Raw genomic sequence first — 20826 nt, 5'->3', positions numbered from 1 at the left:
TTTTCCTCCATAACTCTGCCTTTCAAACAGATATTAAACACAAATTTTAAAATAATAAGTATAAAGCAGCCTCACTGTTACACATGAAGATACACCAAAAATGACCAAATTTTCAAATTTTGTAAAAGAAACTAACGTTCAGGAGAATATTTATTTGATCTTTGCCTATCATTTTGGGTTTTTATTGTTGTTATAGCTATAGTTAAACTTTTCTGAAATGTTTGTAGTGCAAGATACTCAATTTGTTTTGTTTTTAAGCTGTATGTGTTTGTGTGGTTACATTAAGTATTTTCCTCATGTTTAAATGTTCGTTTTCATGCTTACTTGAGGGTTTTGAGTTTTCCGATTTCAGAGGTAGATATAAGCTGTTTTGTGTTTTTACACTTTTTCAGTGACTCTGCAGCAGGTCCTAACATAGACTCTGATATACGTGCATGGAAATCATTTCTTTCTAAAGTTGCAGATGAAGTTAAGAAAACAAAGGTAAATTAGAAAACATTTTGTGGTTCTGCTAAAATCTGTATGAGGCTTTAATTCTCAGGAGACTAGTGTCTTAGTGAAACTGTTTCTTTATGGAGCAATTAAACACAATAAAATACAGTTTTTATTGACATTGTTGTGAATTCTTCATGAAAGTAGTATTTTGCTGAGTCATCTTAAATTGTCCTTGGCTAGGGAAATTGTGGCAGTCGTGTTGTAGGACATCCTGGTTTAGGAGGTCTTACTTTGAACTTACTTTCTTGCAAGAAGTAATTGTTAGGATAGCTTGTATCTCAGTTTTGCCTCTTGGGCAATTGTTGACCCCTTGTGCAGGAAGAAAGTATGAGCTGGTAATTGTAGTTTTCCTGGAAATTTGTGAGAAAAGCTTCACACTTCAATTTCTTCCTACAGTCTCACTTTGAAGAACAAATTAAGGCCATTAAAAATGGTACTCCGCTCAGTGAGCTTTCTCAGGGGCAGGCTTCTGGGCTTTCTCTTCCTCCCTGTACCAAGGTGAGTCTATCTAATTTTTTTTTAATGTTTTGTTTTGTTTTGAAGGAAAGAAGTAAAAAATGAACTGTAATTTCTTAACCGGACAGAGTACTTGTTCTTATTATTGCTTTCTGGGAGTGGAGGTGGGATGGATTAGTAATTGCCTTATGTTTTCATTATTTACAGTACAGTAAACCTGAGGAGCCTTGGGACATTATTATAGATAGAATAGATAGACCAGTCTTTCTGCACTGGACACAGACCCAAGCAGGCTCATTGCTGGGACATGTTTCTGTGACTTCCATGTACCTGTGGCCATCTCCCTCCTGGCCTGGGTGCTGGTGTGAGGGTACGTGGATTCCAGCAAATGATTCAGGAGTATGACTCAAGCAGGCCTTCTCTGCTGTTACCACCTCAGATTATTCAGTTGTCTACATACTCGTGGGACATAAAACCAAAAATCTAAAAATTAAGATCTGTTTTATCATCAAATATACAGTAAGAACTGCTGTACCTGAAACAGGGTTAGGCATATCATTATTCTGTTAATGAGATATTTGCTGAATAAAAGAATAGTGACTGCAAAATCTTGTCTTTGTATTAAAAAAACATACAGCACAATATGGCTAGCCCTAGTGCTTTTTTTTCCTCAATTCTAAAAAGCCATTTCTTAGATTTTAACCCAGAGCAGATACTCAGTACCAAATACATTGAAACTAATCAGAGCCACAATGTTGCAGGGACACAGTTGCCTAGGTTTGTTCCAGGTTCTTGTCTCCACAAGAGAATGAATTCAGGAAGGAGACATGAATAAACGTGAGCAAGGAGAGCAACATTTATTTAAAGCAAAGGGCAAGTGCACCAGGCAGGGACTGCAGGTTACCTCCCGGTGCTTTGGACAGGGCTTAACTGAGTATCAAAAGGCAGAGTTTGGGCAGGGCTAGAGTTACGCCCAGTTCCGTGCAAGTCACAGAGGCCGGTGCGTAGGGGACTGTAATGCTTGTGGGGAAATACTGGAGGTGTCATGGTGTCAGGTAAGACAGACTGGGAGTGGGGTTCAGGTGTGTGTTGGGGAGGGAATGTTCCCATTATGTTTATTCGGGGTCTTCCCTGGCACCCTGCCTGTTAGATACTGCAGCTAGCACAACCCACAGAAGGGGCTTGGGCTTGGGTGGGATGTGCCTGGCTGTGGCATCCCCAGGGCCTGTGACGCACTGCCCGCCTGCCTGCACCAGAAAGAGATGAGACAGCAAGAGCATCATGATTGGTTTCAAGAGTCGGAGTTGTGGACATGACAAGTCTCATGGTTCCCACAGATTGAAGAGACTCCCCAGCGCTCACCACCTTCCTGCCATTGGCAGACCTTGCATCTGAGGCGACCACTGCCTTCAGTCAGCCTGGTTTTGAACCTCTTGAACTAAGCAAGTTGAAACCCAGTTTCTCCTTACTGAACTGGAAAAAAGCAAACAGGTGTAGAATTTAAGTTGAAGGTTGCTTCTCATTTGTATTTTTTCCACGTTCTAATTGTAGATACATAGAGAAAAAAATCTTTGAATCTCACTAGCATACTTCACTGTGAGTTTGTAATTCCAGCTTATAGGATTTTATTCTACCAAAAAAAAGTGTTTTAAAAGTGTTTGATTGAAAGTATAGATGGAGAACATCGTCTCACTGCCTCACCTCTCCAAACTCCGCTGGAGCTAAGCTGAGGTTGAAGTAAGGGGTTAGGCACTCAATCCAGGTCCCTCGTGTGGGTCACTGACAGAGCTGAGTCAACACTAGAACCCTAGCTTTCCAGGAAAGGATACGGCATCTCTTTTTCCCCCAAACACTGATGGACTTTATTGTAGGGGTGGTTCCCACCTATGACTCCACCCTCTTAAAAAAAGTGCATACAAAGGAAGGGATTTAGAAACCGTTGTACAGGATCTACATCCTGGACCATAGCTGGGAAGACTGGAGGGTAGAAGCAGAGTCCTTCCCACCTGCATGCCCACATCCAGCCTCAACAGGAAGTTGGGAAGGATCAGGAACCCTCTAGTCTAGGGACAGGGTGGGGCGTTGTGCTAGCAGCCAGAGCCTCAGTTAAGGCACCGACAACAGCACTTGCTGCTGAAGTTGGCAGGGCAGAATGTTCCTGGCATCCCACGATAAGGAACTAGTAATCCTAGGGGAGCTTCTTCCCATGCAAGATGCAATGTATGCAAAGATGATGGTGTGTCTCTGGCCCTCCCACCATGACGACCTGTGATCGGGCAGCATTGCTGTGCATCAAATCACCCGGGTGGACTCCCATTGTACAACTCCTGCTTGCCAGCACAGTCTTTTAAAGATTTATTTATTTTTATTACAAAGTCAGACATACAGAGAGGAGGAGAGACAGAGAGGAAGATCTTCCGTTTGATGATTTACTCCCCAAGTGACCACAACAGCCGGTGCTGTGCCGATCCAAAGCTGGGAACCAGGAACCTCTTCCAGGTCTCCCACGCGGGTGCAGGGTCCCAAAGCTTTGGACCGTCCTCAACTGCTTTCCCAGGCCACAAGCAGGGAGCTGGATGGGAAGTGGAGCTGCCTGGATTAGAACCAGCGCCCACTTGGGATCCCGGCCTGTTCAAGGCGAGGACTTTAGCTGCTAGGCCATGCCTCCAGGCCCAACCAGCACAGTCTTAAACACTAGGCCACATACTATCCCTCGAAGAATTTTTTTTAAGTTTATTTTTATTTGAAAGGCAAATTTATAGAAGGAAGGTGAGATAGAGAACGATCTTGCATCCACTGGCTCACTCTAAGTGGCCTCCATAGTCATAGCCAAGCCAATCCAAAGCCAGAAGCCAGGAGTTCCTCCCCACCCCCAGACCTGCCCCGGGTTTCCTACATAATTGCAGGGTCCCATCCTCTACTGCTTTCCCAAGCCACAAACAGGGAGCTGGGTGGGAAGTGGAGCAGCTGGGACAGGTACTGGCGGTCATATAGGATCCCTGTCCTTGCAAGGTGAGGATTTAGCCACTAGGCCATTGTGCCAGGCCCCCTAAAAGAATTTTTACTCCAAATCCTGGCTACTTGTGGGAGCTTGAATAATAAATGTCCTTAAGATACCTTGTGTCCCTTCCTTGCCCCCTTCATTTACTGGGGCCTTAGTGTGACAGGACTCAGTGTGTGCTCTGCCTTGGGAGGAGATAGCCCTGAAATTCATAGAACAAGCAGGGTGCCTGAGGTTCCTCACAGCAGAATCCTGCGGCAGTGTGAATCAGGACACCAAGCTGGGCTGGAGGTATTGGCCTTGTAGGGTGGAAGCAGATGGAGGAGAGTCAGGCATGTATTGAATGAGAAGGGGGATGTTGGGATGCCAGGGAGACCAGTGTGTGCCAGACAGAAAAAACAGCATGTTGGGTGCTAAGAGATGTGAGAGCATCCTAGAGAACTAGTCCTTTCCTGGCTGGCAGGTCTGGCATGACCAAAGAGGTCCTGAGAGAGCCTTTAGGGAGCTTAACTTCTAAACCATGATGGTGGATTTCAACTTTCGCTTAGGTCACTAGGAAACAGGTGCAGTCAAGTCATGGTACAGCCTCAGGCTGCTGAGGAGCTGGAGGGCACTGCAGTGGGAGGCAGGTCTATAGTGGTAGCCCGTTGCTGGACGCCAGTCAGCTGTGGCGTGCCTGCCTGTGCAGTGGAGGGAGTAGCAGGGACAGTTATTTCAGAAGAGCTGTGCTGCTTGTGCCTGGGGAGGTGTGTGTCAGGGTGAGACCCCAGGCCAGCCTGAGATGTGTGGGACAGGGGCAGGCACAGGTGCCAGAGGAAGAGTTGCCCTCTGCAAGCTGGTTCTCAGCCTTGGAGTCAACCAGGTGGATTTGCAGGTGGGGAACTTGGGAAAATCAGACAAAGGGGGTGGTGATCAGGAGCCAGTACCAGTCACTGATGCAGGAGGAAGCAAGACATGGCCTAGGGAGAGTAGAGCCTGTGTGTAGATTCCACATCAGAGGGGTATGGGCAAGGGATGGGGTCAGCTGGGAGAGCTGAGCAGAGTCCCTGTACCCAGCAGGCAGTGGGAGTAGGCAGGGACATGTGTTTAGAACTAGGACAGTTGTGAGGTGTGCGTGGGGCCTGCCTCCGGGCATGGAGCTTTGGGAAGCACGGGGCTTTCCGTTTGGCTGGGATATGGGGAGAAACATGATTGGTGGGGGCTTGTGGACAGCTATGTAGCACATGAAATGTTCTCACTTAAGCAGTTTTGCGTGTGTGTGTGTTTTCAGAATTTTTTAGAGTCCTTCCTTTATCTTAAAACACAAAAATGTATTGCCTTTACCTTTCCTGCGCGCTGAGCATCTAGCTTCCTTACAGCTGTGCATAACCGTCGTCTGTCCTTGAATGCTCTTCTTCTCAAGGCAAGCCCTGAGTGATACTAATACTGTGGTGTATTCCTCACAGATGGGCCCTAAGGTGCCCCCGGAGCCTTCAGGCCACGCAGATGGAGGGTCTGTGGTTTCTGCAAGTAGCAGCCCTGGAAACCAAGTCACAGACCACAAGGATTCCAACTTACTTTCTGCCGATGCTCGCCCAGTGGAGGTTCCTTCTACCCCAGAGAAATTGTCCTGTGGCCAGCCAGAGGCCACTGAGCTGGCAGGGCCCAAGAGGACTGGCTCGGGTCCTGCAGAACAAAGCCCAGAGGCTGGTGAGAAGCTGCCTGCTGCTCTGGGACAGGCTCCGGAGAAGCCGTCCAGCAGCATCATCGAGCAGCTGGCAGTGGTGTTCCCCTGCTATAGCAGGTAGGGATGGAAGGCGTGTACAACTCTGGTACCTGCTTCACTGAACTGAGCTAGTGTATAAATGATCACCTGTTTCTCTCAGAAACACAGCTCCGTTTTTTTCTTTTTTGTAAACGTGGAAGTGAGTGTTTTTAAAGTATTTTTTAAAAAACTATGTTTGAAGACCTGGCATGCTAGCTCTGTGGCTGAAGTCCTTGCCTTGAAGGTACTGAGATCTCACATGGATGCCAGTTTAAGTCCCACTTCCCATCTAGCTCCCTGCATGTGGCCTGGGAAAAGCAGTTGAGGACAGCCCAAAGCTTTGGGACCCTGCACTGCACCCACGTGGGAGACCTGGGAGAGGCTCGGGGCTCCTGACTTCGGACTGGCTCAGCTCCAGTCGTTGTGGCCACTTGGATAGTGAATCAGTGGATGGAAGATCTTTGTCTCTCCTCTCTGTAAATCTGGCTTTCCAGTATAAATAAATAAATCTTTAAAAATATATATTTGAAAGCCAGAGAGGCACAAAGAGGTCTGTTTATTTACTTCCCAAATGTCTGCAGCGGTGCAGCTGGTCAGGCTAGATCTCCCATGTGAGGGACAGAAGCCCAGCACTGGAACTGTGCCCTTAGCTAGATGTGGGGGTGGAAGGGGTACAGGTGTCTCAGGCAATGTCTTCACTGCTGTGCCAAACTCTTGTCCCTAAGTACTTACTGTAGTACCTAGGTTGAAATGTTGGTCACTGGGTAATCAGAGCTCACCAAATCCATGGCAGTTCACTAAGATTGTAATGAGAGCAGTAACACTAGTTGTTACAGAATCGGTAAATGACTTGTGTGATAATGTTTTTGTGTAAAAATAGCACGTTAGGAGCAGATGTCCTGCCAGAATTAAGCCCTTTGGAATGCCTCTACCCCACACAGGACTGCCTGGTGCAGGTCCTGGCTGCTTCACTTCCCATCTGCCTTCTGTGGCTGTGCAGCTGGGGCTCCTGACTGCAGCTTGGTCCAGCTGTGTCTGTCGCGGTCATTCGAGGAGTGAACCAGTGGATGGAAAGTCAATTAGTTGCTCTCTTTCTCTCTTCCTCTCTCCTGTTTGGCACTCTGCCTTTTAATTTTTTTTTAAGAGTGTATAGCTTAAAAGGCACTATAACCCACACCTTGCTAGGGGCTCTGATTTTATTGGAAGTGTCATCTTGAGTTCTGTGACTAAGGTGTAGACATTTAAGGGATTCTTGTGAGCTTGGAATGATCTATTCTTTCCTTGGCCAGCAAGAATCATAAATAAGATGGAGACAATTTCAAACACCCTGGAAGTTTCTGTCTCCCCCTCTGTCTTCTCTCCAGACTGGGGCAAGTAGAAAGAGGTTCCCCTTGCCCTGGCCTGGAGAAGTGAGATAAAGGCGAGATTTGCAGGCATCTTGGAAGGGAAGGCTCCACTCCGAGGAGCGACCCGCTGCACCTCAGCTCTGGTTTCTGTCTCAGGTGATGTGAATTATGGCCTTTGGAATTGGAATCGGAGAGCAGAGTAGTTGTTAAAATATGCCCAGAATTTATACTGTATGTATAACTTTACATTTGATCTCTTACCTGCATGTGGATATATTTTGCCCTGCCTCAGTTTGAGAAATGTGGTGAGTTTTCTAGATAACAATTGCAGTACCAACTGTAAAAGTAATCCAGTTGTGGGCCTGGTGTGGTAGGCTAGTGGCTAAAATCCTTGCCTTGCATGCACTGGGATCCCATATGGCTGCTGGTTCTAATCCCAACGGCCCTACTTTCCATCCAGCTCCCTGTTTGTGGCCTGGGAGAGCAGTTGAGGACGGCCCACAGCTTTGGGACCCAGTACCCATGTGAGAGGCCTGGAAGAGGCTTCTGGCTGCTAGCTTCAGATCGGCTCAGCTGTGGCCAGTGTGGTCACTTGAGGAGTGAATCAGTGGTCAGAGGATCTCCCTCTCTGTTTTTCTGCTTCTCTGTATATCTGATTTTCCAATAAAAATAAATAAATCTTTACAGAAATTCCAGTTGCAATCGCTTCTCAGCCTTTTGGCTAAGATCAAGTGTAGTACAAAAATTCCAGTTGCAGTTATCAAACTTATGTTACAAGTAGAATTGTTCACAGTGTTGAATAAATGTGGTAGTTTGAACAGTTAAGTGGAAATCTATCCACATTTGCTGAAAAATAAAGTATGTGTGGTATTAGTGGAACTGGTATCAAGTTCCTGATAACTGGGACCAGCGTTCTGAATAGCAGGTTGAAGCTCGCACTAGTCACACCAGCATGCCAAATCCAAGCACCAGTACAAGTCCCAGCTGCTCTGCTTGCCCTGCAGCTCCCTGCTGATACACCTGAAAGGTCAGTGGAAGATGGCCTCAATGCTTGGTCCCCTACCACTATTTCTGCGCGAGACCCAGGTGGAGTTCCTGGCATCTGGCTTCCACCTGGCTCAGCCCCAGCCATTGTGACCACTGGCAAAGCGAACTACCAGATGGAAGATCCCTGTGTGTCTCCTTCTTTCTCTGTCTCTCTGCCTTTAAAGTAGACAAACACAGCTGTTTAGGTGCTATACCGGGGCTCAGTGGGCTAAGCGGCCACCTGCAGCATCTCATAAGGATGCTGTTCCGGTCCAGCTGCTCCACTTCCTATGCACCCGGGGAGGCAAGAGCACAGCCCACATGCTTGGGCCTCTCTGTTCCTGTGGGAGACATGGATCCTGGCTCCAGCCTGGCCTGGCCCCAGCCACTGTGGGTATCTGGGCAAGAGAACCAACGATAAATAAAATTTTTGTTAAAAGTTGTTCCTATTCACTGATGGTATCACTCTTATTCAGTAGTTCTTGGGAAACATCCAAGCTTTGAACCTTATTGTTTACAAGTTTTTACTTTTTGAAATATTTACTTTATTTATTTGAAAGGCAAAGTAACAGAGGAGAGACACAGAGAAACCGATCTGTGTTCTTGTTCATGTCCTGAATAGCCAGAATGTTTGGGGCTGGGCCAGATGGAAGCCAGGAGCCTGGAGCTGCATCTAGGTCTCCCACTGGGTGGCAGGGATCAAAGTTCTTGGGTCATCTTCTGCTTTAGGAGTCCAACAAGCACTCAGATATTGGATGCCAGCATTGTAGGCGGTAGCTTAACCCACTGTGCCCACAGTGCCAGACATGGTTAGATTCCCTCAGAGGACTAAGTCTATAAAGCTAATTTCCTTCTGCATAGAAAGAGGCTTTATTGAGTTTCCGGTGTGTCTGACTTTTATGTAGCTATATAAAGTGTTCTGTTTCTAGGTTGCACAACTATATGAAGTCAGTTTTCAAAATTGGGATGGATGCTCTTAACGGACCTTTGGTTGAAATGAGCAGTTAGTAGCAATAGAAAAATTTTCATGAGTACCTGGAGAGAGTCATACTGCTTTAAAATGTTTCTGCTTTTCAAATGCAGTTGCTATTGCTATCCTGGGGCTTTCATAAGTGTTTACTAACAAACACTTTTGTTTATTCACTGTTGGGTCTTTGGGTTGGGCTGTTGGGCTAGGCCTGACACTTCACTTTTCAGCAGTGGGAGATTGAGGCCCATGTCATTTGTCACAACTCTCCTTTCAGCACTGAGCTCGCCGGCTTCGTTAAAAGAGCACGGAACAAAAGCAAGAACTCACAGTCAGGACTGAGCGCCGGGGAGGTTATCCAGAGGGTGACAGAACACATTCTTGATGAACAGAACAAGAAAAAGGTATTTTTTCTTTCAGATGCAGCGGGGGATATGCTGGTATTTTGTCCTGATTTATAAAATATGAGAATTGTTTTTAAGCAAAGGCTCTACTCACAAAGTAGGGAGTGGTTTACTAAAGACAGCCAGTGGCCAAGCCTGGCTTCCCTCCTGACACTTCCCTCTGCATTGCCTTTGTAGCCAAATCCAGGAAAAGGCAAGAGGACTGTGGAGGCCAGCTCTGCTGCATCTGCAACCCCAGCCTCCCCGAGCCCAGCCTCGGGGGCTGGGGGATCATCAGCACCCAGGACCGAGGAGCAGAAGACAGGAGATGCCCCTGCGAGTATTGTATGTATCGCTGGGTAGTTGGTTTTGCTTTTTGATGAAGAACAAAAAGTAAATGAAAGTTTAAGCCATGATTCAGAACCATTCATTTCACTGCTAGGATGCATTTATTTGATGCTAAAATTAAAAGTCAGATTTTGATAGGCTTGAACATGTTCAGTAAGAACTGTCAGGGCATGGTGCAAGATGAGAGTCTGACCACACGGGATCGTGTGTTGTGAATGACCATGGCATTTATCAACTGTGGTGTTTTGAGTACTTGGGAAAAACATTTTTTAAATAATTTCTTCTGTATGACCATCAACTTTGGAGTTACAAAAGAGCCAAATTTTGTCACTCAGCCACACCAGAATGGCTGAGCCACACCATGCTCCAGGAGCAGGTGGCTGCCCTGTGCCTCCTCCCTCAGGGACCTGGGCAGAAGACTGCCCTGCATCTCCTTCCACAGGCACTTGGGCAGGTGGCTGTCCTGTGTCTCCTCCCTCAGGGACCTGGGCAGGAACACTGCAGTCAGCTCAGTGAGTCTGGAACCTTGGGAGGCAGTGAGGATGCTTACACTTCTAATAAACAGAGCTTCTAATGAAATGTTATTATTTCTGTAACATGGAGCAGTAAGGCATTGCAGCCACCTGTATTTGGCAACAAGGAAGCCAGGGCACAGAGTGCTCATCAGGTAGTTTGCCTGCCTTCATTCAGCTGAGGCTGTGACTGAAGCTCAGGGCAGTCCTCCCACACTGCCCAGCAGTGCTGGAGGAACCCCCGGCTCAAGGCAGACAAGTTCTAGTGAGGTGCAAATTTCTCTGTGTGTGGTGTCAGAGAGCAGATGCCATCAGCATTAAATCAACTACAGTCTCATTGGTACAGCAGGATCACACTGATATCAGCTTACTAACTTGAGCTAGTGCAGTCTTTTTGTGAGCTTATGTTCTGACTCCTGTGCAGTTCACTTCTCAGTACCTTTGGAGATTTGCACACGTTGAGCGCCCTCAGCCACACACGCTGATGGGAAAGCTTGGCCTGTGTGTAGGGCATTGCCATAGGACCAGTCTGGGCTTCTCTCAGGGGTTGTCCCAACAACCCGTGTGTTCTGTGATTCCCCACACAGGCAGAAGCTTCAAGGCATTCTGGTTTGCACACGTGTGTGTGTGAGTGTGAGTGTGAGAGAGAGAGATAGGCTGAGACAGAGATGGACAACCCTCAACTCAAGGTATCAATACTTAAGCTGTAAAAGCAGGGTTTTTAGACTACTAAATTGTGTGAGGAAGAACAGTATATCCAGTGACTTAATTTGATAGTAATAGGTAGGTTTTTAAAAAATGAAAATTTTTATTTTTAAACTATAAATGCACTACATGCTTAAAGCAGAAACATATTTAAAAAGGGCATTGAAAACATCCCTATACCTACTTTTTTCTTTTTATTCTTTTATTTTTATAATCTTTACGTAGCAGGTTAGGGCACAAAGGGTCAAGGGCTACAGGAAAGTGGGTGAGACCATTGTTTCCACTTTTTTTGTGTGTGTATCTGCAGTAAAGAGGGAGATAAAGGGAGAAGCCCCACCCAGCCTCCTAACCATCCTAGGGTCCCCGATGTGGGGCATGCTCTGAGGGTCCTGCTCAGGTGGTTTCAATAATTCAACAATTCTGAATTGCTGCCAATCTCGCCATTCCAAGCACAATGAAATCTCCCCATACCTACCACCTTTTAAAGAAGATTTATTTATTTATTTACTTGCTTGTTTATTTAAGAGTTTAAAAAAGGGTAAAGACAGAGAGATGTTCCATCTGCTGGTTCACACTCCAAAGGCTACAGTGGGGCCCGGCGGCGTGGCCTAGCGGCTAAAGTCCTCGCCTTGAAACGCACCGGGATCCCATATGGGCGCTGGTTCTAATCCCGGCAGCTCCACTTCCCATCCAGCTCCCTGCTTGTGGCTTGGGAAAGCAGTTGAGGACAGCCCAATGCTTTGGGACCCTGCACCCGTGTGGGAGACCTGGAAGAGGTTCCTGGCTCCTGGCTTCGGATTGGCGCAGCACCTGACGTTGCGGTCACTTAGGGAGTGAATCATTGGATGGAAGATCTTCCTCTCTGTGTCTCCTCCTCTCTGTATATCCGGCTTTCCAATAATAATAAAATCTTAAAAAAACAAAAAACAAAAAACAAAGGCTACAGTGGCCGGAGCTAGGCCGGGTGAAAGCCAGGAGCCCTGAACCGTATCTGGGTCTCCCACGTGGGTGCAGGCCCAAGCACTTGGACCATCTTCTGCTCTCCCAGGCTCATTGGCAGGGAACTACATTGAAGTGGAGCAACCGGGACTCCCAGATAAGATGGCGGTGCTGACATAGTGGCTTAGCCTACTGTGCCACACACCAGCCTCCCAGACCTACTTTTTAACAAGTGTTGTTACTTTGGTATTTATTTTTCTAAACTTCTGTATACATCTATGTGTGAATTTAGTCAAAACTGAATATTTCACTCATTATAATTTGCTTTTTTAGTATTTCTGAGTTTTTTTTTTTTAAATTAGAAATACCTCATGTCCCTCTTTCTGTGCTGGAACATTTGGCTAAACCTGCTCTGACCTTTGCGGGGTCTGGGGAGAGTCCTTTGCCTGCCTGCACCTTCCCAAGCTGGCACCTTTTCCTCCTCAAGCTTCTTTCCAGACAGCAGGAGAGAAGTGGGAACCCTCAACCCATGGCATCTGCCGCATCTCACCTGGGCCCATTTGGTGCCTTGAGAAATACAGCAGAATCCCCCCTAGGAGGGCAGACCTTCCCAGCCTTCGGGCACTCTGGCCTTGCAGCTGCCAGGCTGCCTGCGTGCATTCACTGCCCGGCCAGTGCTCACAGACCAGCCAGGATCCGGGCACATCAAAGCTGCTTTCCTCACTTCAGGATGTGCAGAGTTGACAGGCGAGTTAGAGTAGACATGACTAATATCGCATGGCTAAGTGCTGTGAGCGGCAGGGCATCTGGGGCCTGGGGTCCTGGGTCAGATCTCCCGCGGGCACAGTGTCTGCCATCAGCACAGGCCCTGGAAGCCTTGCCCTCGCTCTGTGCCACACTCAGTCATTTCCCAGTATGCTAGTCTCCATTATATACAGTCCATCTGTGAGAATATATGTATATACATGTTTACCTGTATATCTATCTATCTTATATTTTGCATGAAGGTTGCCTTACATCAGAGAGAGCATATGGTGTTTAAATAAGTATTTTAAAAGAAAAACATACATAGTGGAAGAAATTAATTCTCTGTTAAGGAGCAGCTAGCATTGTTAACAGCTCCACTGAGAGCTGCTGCTTCTGTCCAGGATGGTGGAGCCCACCTGTCCTTTACCAACGACACAGTCCACTCTGTGGGCAGTAACGTTCACTGTCCCTGCCTATTAGGTCAATACGGGAGTGATCTTGCAATATTAATCTGATACCTCATATTCAACTAATACATATGTGTGGTATGAGACGTTATTTCTGGCATTTTATGTGGAAATCTTATTCTTTTAAGACAGTTTGTTTTCCTGAGAAAATTAAAACTACTAAAATTAAAAGGATATATTAAAAGTATATCCTTTTCCTTCTATATTTACATATTTTTCCTTAAGAAATGCTTTTTAAAAACAAATCATTCCCTTGAGCTGCTGTCCTTGGGGCGCCCTTGCTGACCACCTGTAGGGGAGCACACGTCATCCACAGAGGCGCAGTTACTCTTCCTCATCCAGACACACTTTTTTCCACAGGCACCTGATCCAGGTTCCTGTCAAGTATGCCATGAGGTGTTCAAATCCAAGAATATGCGGGTGCTGAAATGCGGACACAAGTTCCACAAGGGGGTAAGGATGCTCTCTGGCTGTCACGTACTGGGAGACTAAGCAAAGGATTGTCCTGGGCAGCAGCATGTCATGTTTCCAGATCGTTCTGTCTGTGCCACACGTCCCCTTTGCAGAGCCTGGTGCTGTGGGAAGGACAGGCAGCCCCGGCCTCCACACTCCCTCCTCTTCATGGACCCTGGTGGAGCTGAGTCAGTGCAGTGTTCATTTTCTGGAACGGAGTTCTTTACATACACAATAAAGGCAGAGCAGCAGAGCCATCCATCTGTGCAGTGTATGAAATCGCTGGAAAATTGTAGAAGAGAGGAAGTGAACCGGGCTGGATCCCATATTCTGATCCTGGTGGATTCTAGCTTACGGCCTCCGCAGCTTCGGTGTTAGCCACCTTGACATTCTGGGCCGTGAGCGAGTGTCCTGCACTCTCACTGCTGGGTTAGAACAGGTCAGTGTGGCAGGGGTTGGGGGAGGGATGGAGACGCACAGCTACCAGGAGGACTCGAGATAGTAGCTTGCAGAGTGTCTCCCATAGTCCGCCTCCTTCAGATGTGGGATCTTGTGCTTAGGCTCTCTGAGTTCCCATGTGTACCTGAGCCTGCAGCAGCATCAGTCCAGCCAGGAGCAGGAGGGAATGTGGTAGCCAGGCTGGCGGTCACTCCAGAGCCAGGAAGAGGCAGAGGGCTGGCTAGCAAACTGAAGGTCAGGGTTTCTGAGGTGGGTGCCACAGTGTGGGGAGAAAGCAAGGACACACCCCAAGGCCAGTTTGGAGGCCCAGAATGTTCACGGATCTGATTCTAAAATGGGTCATTTGCTCTTGGACTTTGTACACCTCCTGAAGGTGGGACCTCCAGCTCGAGGTCCTTCCCAAAGAGCAGCGGAAGCCGTGGTTCCTTCCATGTGGTCCCGAAGGCACCAGCTGATGGCATTTCCTCTCTTGCAGTGCCTTAAGCAGTGGCTGAAAGGGCGGGACTCCTGCTCTGCCTGTCCCAAGTGCGACCTCCAGGCAGAAGAGTAGCCGCACCTTGTGGAAGAGGCCTGCCTGGTGGAAAGTGGGCGTCCTATATATTCTCACTGCACTGAAGCCTCCCTTCACAGCAGCTGAACGCCAGGAGTGCACACAGAGCACCTTTGGTTCATTAAACAGACGTCTGAAGACTATAATTGTGCACAGTCGATACAGAGTCACTTCCCCCACTCTAGTAAACATTTCAGTGACAGCCACGCAGTAGCTGGTAAGCTGATGTGCCAGGTATCTAGCACTGGTGCGGCCACCGTCACGGAGCAGGGCTGTGGTCAGAATTCCGGACCCAGCGCCCTTCTGTTTGAAAAACCTCTAAGAAGCTCCACAATAGAGGGGCTACTGACCTTTTAAATTTTTTTATAAGATTCAATATTCCTGAAAAGGCACCCATTTTCTTCCTCAAAGATTATAGATTTTGAAAATGGGATAGAGTGAACCACATTTTAGTAATGTTAGAATATTGGCTGATGTAGACAAAATGATTCAAATTTCCTCATGAAAACACCATGTGCTTTTGATTATTTTTCATTTCATTCTTTTATTTGTACACCTTTTTAAAATTTAAATTTTTGCCTAGGTTTATTTTTCACTTTCACAAGATGAAATCTGATTTTTGAAAATTCATTACAAAAAAACTTTTTATTATTATCAATCAAGACTTTTTTAGCCCTAAAAGTTAAGCCTGTCCCTCACCCCGGTCCCACATTTGAACCTTCCTCTCTTCCGGAACACTGTCCTGTTCTCAGTGGCCCCTCCCGCCGGCACCATGCTGCACATTCACAGGCACTGGGCACCGCCAGCATCCCCTCCTTCCCCTGCCATCAACCAGACACACCTGCTCAGTTAGGCGCCCTGAGGCGTCTGTGCGGCACTTGCTTGTGTTTGACATTTGTGTAAAGTAAATGCATGCAGTCATGTGCTGTGGCCTGGGACAAACCTGTCACTGCATTAGAAACCATTCTTAAACATCAGATGTCTTCTAGTGACCTGTTGACAGTGCCAAATAGAAAACGCCAATCCCAGACACACTCCACTTCTCTCAAACATGAAGGATCAAAAGGTGTTTGCAGTGCATTCTTTGTTCGTCCAGAAACCTTGAACCACGCGCCTGGGAGCTGACTGGGTTACCGTCCTCTGCTTTGCTCAACGTGAGTTTTGCTGTCTTAGTGACTTAGTCCGTAAAAGTCCTTATTTTGAAAACCATTGTGTTTGTGGTCGCTAAAACGCTATCTGTATATTGATTGTAGTTGTGAGCTGTGGATGTTAAGATCCAGTGGGGCCAACTTGCAACAGGTACAAGGGAGAAGCACGGCTGTTGAGTGAGAGAATTGTTCTGTCCCTAACTTAGTTCCTTGTGACCATGCCTTACATTTGTCCAGTAACTTTCAGAATAAAGAACATTCTAAAATTCTAGCAGTTTACTGTCGTTCTTGTCCATTCTTTCTCTCGGGCAACAGTAAAATGTGTTCACCTTGGAAATCTAGCACCTGTGTGCTGTGCTGATGTCTGACAGGCAGCCACTGTGTCAGGAGTTCGAGCAGGACCCAGGGCCTGGGGCAGTGAAGAGGCTGCCTCGGAGCATCTTGTGCCTATGAAAGACTCCCAAATTGCTCTGCTAGACTGACGTTGTAAATTTGCATTTAGTGTCAGGTTAAGACTTTTTTATGTGAAGGAAATTAAAATAAATGTATTTCTCAGTGTCTTGTTTAAGGATTTGTGAACTACTAAAGCTAATGGAGAAGGTTTCCTTTTAGAGGACCTTGTGGATATGCTGATTGCTAAAAGCAAATTTTAAAAAAATCTGTTCCCAAGGCCCGGCATGGTACCTTAGCGGCTGAAGTCCTTGCCTTGCGTGTGCCAGGCACTGGTTCTACTCCTGGTGGCCCCGCTTCCCATCCAGCTCCCTGCGTGTGGCCTGGGAAAGTAGTTGGGGATGGTCCAAAGCTTTGGGACCGTGTACCCGCGTGGGAGACCTGGAAGTGGCTCCGGGGTCCTGGCTTCAACTCTGCTCAGCTCCAGCAATTGCAGCCACTTGGGAGAGTGAGGTAGCAGATGGAAGATCTTTCTCATTCTTGCTCTAGATCTGACTTTCCAATAACAATAAAAAAGTGGGTTTTTTTTTTTAAATCTCCCTATTCAAATATATCTAAAGTATTATCAGTACATATTAATCATCTGAGAGCATTTACCAGTACAAAATGGGTAGCTTAAAAGCACACGAGGGGCCAGCACAATGGCTCAACTGGCTAATCCTCTGCCTCCAAGTGCCAGCATCCCATATGGGCACCAGTTCATGTTCCAGCTACTCCATTTCCCATCCAGTTCCCTGCTTGTGGCCTGAGAAAACAGTGGAGAAGTCCTCAGGACCCTTGTGGGAGACCTGGCAGAGGCTCCTGGTGGTTTCTGGCTTCAGACTGGCTCAACTCCAGCTACCATGGCCATCTGGAGAGTGAACTAGCTGATGGAAGATCGATCTGTCTCTGCTCTGTAAATCTTTCCAATGAAATAAATCTTTTTTTTTTTTAAGGATGTGAGTATTCCTTTAAAACTCAGATTATGTTTCTCTGCTGAACTTCTTAATCTGGGCTTGTCATAACGTAGCCAAGCAGTGCAGGGTGTTCCTGCACATTTAAGGTTAATTGGAGGGGGATAAGCAGTGCAAACAGGGGGTCCGAGTACTCTACCCACTGCAGACTGACGCAGTGGAACTCCTTCAACAGCTGTCCACTCTACTGACCTTCTAGAGACATGAATTACATGAGGCAGAGGAGATGAGCAGAAGTGGACGTCCCTGTCATTAATGTGAGGCACGCACCCTTGGGTGGCCCAGCAGCTCAGTCAGAATGGTGGAGAGTGTCTCTGGCCTGATGTTCTGTGAGGGAGGTGGGAAATCCAGGTCCCCCAGGCCTGGGAACCCATGCCCAGCAGATAGGAGCAGAAGGACCCCTACCAACAGCTGCTAGACCCCCGTGGCAGTGCCTTTCCTTTCCTCTTCACACTGATATGGTAAGGCAAGAAGAGATGACCATGTCCACACACGATACTCGTGAGATGTGGTTACTGCACAAGCGTGTGTGCATGCCACTACGTGTGGCGTCAGGCTGCATGTGGCCACGACTCATGGAATTCTCCCAGTCAAGTGGACCACAGATACACAATTCCAGAAGTCTGAAGAAGCGAGACAGGTGTGCAGACTAACAATGCCTGCAAAACCCGATGCCAAGCTCATGAAAACTCGGTCAATGGAGATTGTCCAGCTGTGGGGCTTGGGAACCACACATGGAGCTCAGTGGGACGGTAAGAAAGCCTTTGTTCACTTGGGAAGCCGCAGCTCCTCCACGTGGCTGCATTGGAAGCTTGCTGTGAGAAGAGCAGGAAGAAAGCAGATCACCTCACTTATTTTGAAACACAGCTTTGCCCCAGGAAGCTCCCTGAATTAACCTGGGAGTTGTCTCATGCTTCTGGCAGAGGAAACCCAGGCAGAGCCAAGCTGCTGCCCCCACATGGCAGACCAGGAGGAAGTTTGACTCCTAGCTGTGGACCAGCCAGCACTGGCCACTCAGACATTTGGAGAGTAAGCCAGCAGATAGGAGATCTCTGTCTCAAGTAAAATCTTAAAATAATAATTTTGGATGTCCCTGTGGGAAAAAGGCATGCCTTCACTTCTTGCAACTATATCAGTTCCATATGGATTGTAGGTCCAAGTATGAAATGGAAATGCATGCAGACTTACGAGAAAATAGTAAATTACAAAGATTGATTAAAGTCACTAACCATAGTATATAGTTAGGGAGCCAGCATTGTAGTGTAACGGGTTAGGCCAGAGGGCCAGCACCCCATATGAGCAACAGTTTGAACAGTGGGTATTCCACTCCTGAACCAGATTCCCGCTAATGTGCTTGAGAAAGCAGCAGAAAATGACCCAAGTACTTATGCCCCTGTGCCCATGCGGAAGATCCAGAGGAAGCTCCTGGTTCCTGGCTTCAGCTTGGCCTAGTCCTGGACACTGCAGTCATCTGAGGACTGAACCAGCAAATGCAAGATTTTGCTTTGTCTCTCCCTCTCTCTCTGCTTTTCAAATAAAATCTTTTAAAAAGATTTGTAGGCCTGGTGCACAGTAGCTTAATGACTAAAGTCATTGCCTTGAATGTGCTTGGCTCCCAAAAGAGTGCCAGTCTAATCCCAGCGGCCTCGCTTCCCATCCAGCTCCCTGCTTGTGTCCTGGGAAAGTAGTCAAGGACGGCCCAAGGCCTTGGGACCCTGCACCCATGTGGGAGACCCAGAAGAAGCTACTGGCTGAGGCTTCAGACCAGCTGAGCTGCAACCATTGTAGCCACTTGGGAAGCAAACCAGCAAAGATCTTCTTCTCTATAATATATCTGACTTTCCAATAAAAAAAAAAATTTTTTAGATTTATTTATTTTTATTGGAAAGGCAGATTTACAGAGAGAGAAGGACAGAGATCTTCCACCCGTTATTTCACTCCTCCAAGTGGCTACAATAGTTGGAGCTGAGCTGATCAGAAGCCAGGAGCATCTGGGTCCACCATGAGGGTGTAGGAGCAGAGGCTCTGGGCCGACCTCCTCTGCTTTCCCAGGTTAGGCTATCACCTGGGACACCTGCATCTCATGACAGTGCGTGGTTTAAGTCCAGCTGCCCCACTTCAACCTGGCAGGCCTGTGTGCTTCAAGGTCTGGATAGAGTTCTGGATGTCTGGCCAAGCCCTAACTGTTGTGGCATGTGGGGAACAAACCAGCAGAGAAAATCCTGCCACCTAGTCACTTTTGAAAAAAAGAATAAATAACAGGAAGAGGTGAAGAGAGAGAGTTGCTAATTCTCTCCCCAAATGGCCACAACAGCGAGTACTGGGCCAGGTTGAAACCAGAAGCTCCGAACATGAGATGTCCCAGTGGGTGTAGAGGCCCAAGCACTTGGCCCATCCAACTCTGCATTTCAAGGCGCATTGGCAGGGGGTTGATTGGAAGTGCAGCAGCTGGGACACCAAGCTGGTGTCCACACAGGATGCTGGCACTGCAAGCCATGGCATAACTTGCTGTGCCACATCACCAGCCCCAAGCCTGACTAGCAAGTGAAAATAAATCTGAATTGCCTCCTGATGACTAGCTTTTTAAATGCTTATTAGGGATTTCAGTGGTTTTTTTTTTTTAAGATTTATTTTTATTGGAATGTTAGATATACAGAGAAGGGGAGAGATAGAGACAGAGAGGAAGATCTTCCATCCACTGATTCACTTCCCTTGTGGCTACAATGGACAGAGCTGCCGAAATCTGGAGCTAGGAGCCTCTTCTGGGTCTCCCACGAGGGTGCAGGGTCCCAAGGCTTTGCACCGTCCTCAACTGCTTTCCCAGGCTACAAGCAGGGAGCTGGATGGGAAGCGGGGCTGCCAGGATTAGAACCGGTGCCCATATGGGTTCCCAGCATGTGCAAGGCGAGGATTTTAGCCACTAGGCCCCAAATACCTTTCTTTTAAGTTTATTTTGTTTAATATCTATTTTTTATTGGAAAGGCAGATCAGATTTATGGAGAGAAAGAGGGACAGAGGAAAAGATCTCCCATGTGCTGGTCTGCAACAGCCAGAGTTGAACCAATCCAACACCAGGGGCCAGGAGACTCCTCTGGGACTCCCACATGGGTACAGGGTCCCAAGGCTTTGGCCTATTTTCCACTGCTTTCCCAGGCCACAAGCTAGGAGATGGATGGGAAGTAGAGCAGCTGGGACATGAACTGGTGCCCATATGGGATCCCAACACTTGCAAGGTTTAACCATTAAGTCGTCATGCCAGACCCTATTGTTCTTAATCTGTGTTCTTGTGGAGGTCTGTGTAGCATTTCTACAGTGGAAATAGTCTTCCCAGTTGTGTGCCCACCAGTGCCCCCTTGGTTTGAAGCCAGCCATTCACTCCACAGCCATTCACTCCACAGACATTGGCAAAGCCACGTCCTGGTGATGCCTGGAGTTGTTTCTGTGTGAACAGCTCAACTCAGGGTGCCGCTGGCACATGCCCTTCTGGGATGTTCTGCTGAGGGAGCTCCCTCCCATGGCTCACTTTGGCCAGGGTCTGACTCCCTCCCCGTCCTGGCCTGGCACTCACATCACCACAGTAACGCTGGTCTTATGGCAGCTTCCTTCTAGCTCCTCAGCAGCCACTGACAGCAACCGCTTTGTTCCCTCCACACCCTTTTACAAGGTGTGTGGGGACA

General features: G+C 47.5%; 1 protein-coding gene and 1 pseudogene across 1 annotated transcript in view; both read left to right on the top strand.

Annotated features, from left to right (window-relative positions):
- The window catches only part of TTC3 (tetratricopeptide repeat domain 3), a 112927-nt gene extending 97603 nt beyond the window's left edge, over positions 1-15324 (top strand). The window contains exons 40-46 of the mRNA XM_058661640.1: positions 393-483; positions 892-993; positions 5398-5735; positions 9313-9439; positions 9617-9763; positions 13497-13589; positions 14524-15324. Of these exons, the coding sequence (XP_058517623.1) occupies positions 393-483; positions 892-993; positions 5398-5735; positions 9313-9439; positions 9617-9763; positions 13497-13589; positions 14524-14598 (973 nt within the window). The 3' untranslated portion in view covers positions 14599-15324. The remainder of the gene's footprint in view (positions 1-392; positions 484-891; positions 994-5397; positions 5736-9312; positions 9440-9616; positions 9764-13496; positions 13590-14523) is intronic.
- On the top strand, positions 7744-7899 carry LOC118758897 (U2 spliceosomal RNA; annotated as a pseudogene).
- Positions 15325-20826: the final 5502 nt, after the last annotated feature.

Source organism: Ochotona princeps, chromosome 3, assembly GCF_030435755.1.
Source record: "Ochotona princeps isolate mOchPri1 chromosome 3, mOchPri1.hap1, whole genome shotgun sequence".
In the NCBI taxonomy this organism is placed as follows: domain Eukaryota; kingdom Metazoa; phylum Chordata; class Mammalia; order Lagomorpha; family Ochotonidae; genus Ochotona; species Ochotona princeps.
This window is presented reverse-complemented; position numbering and strand designations above follow the sequence as displayed.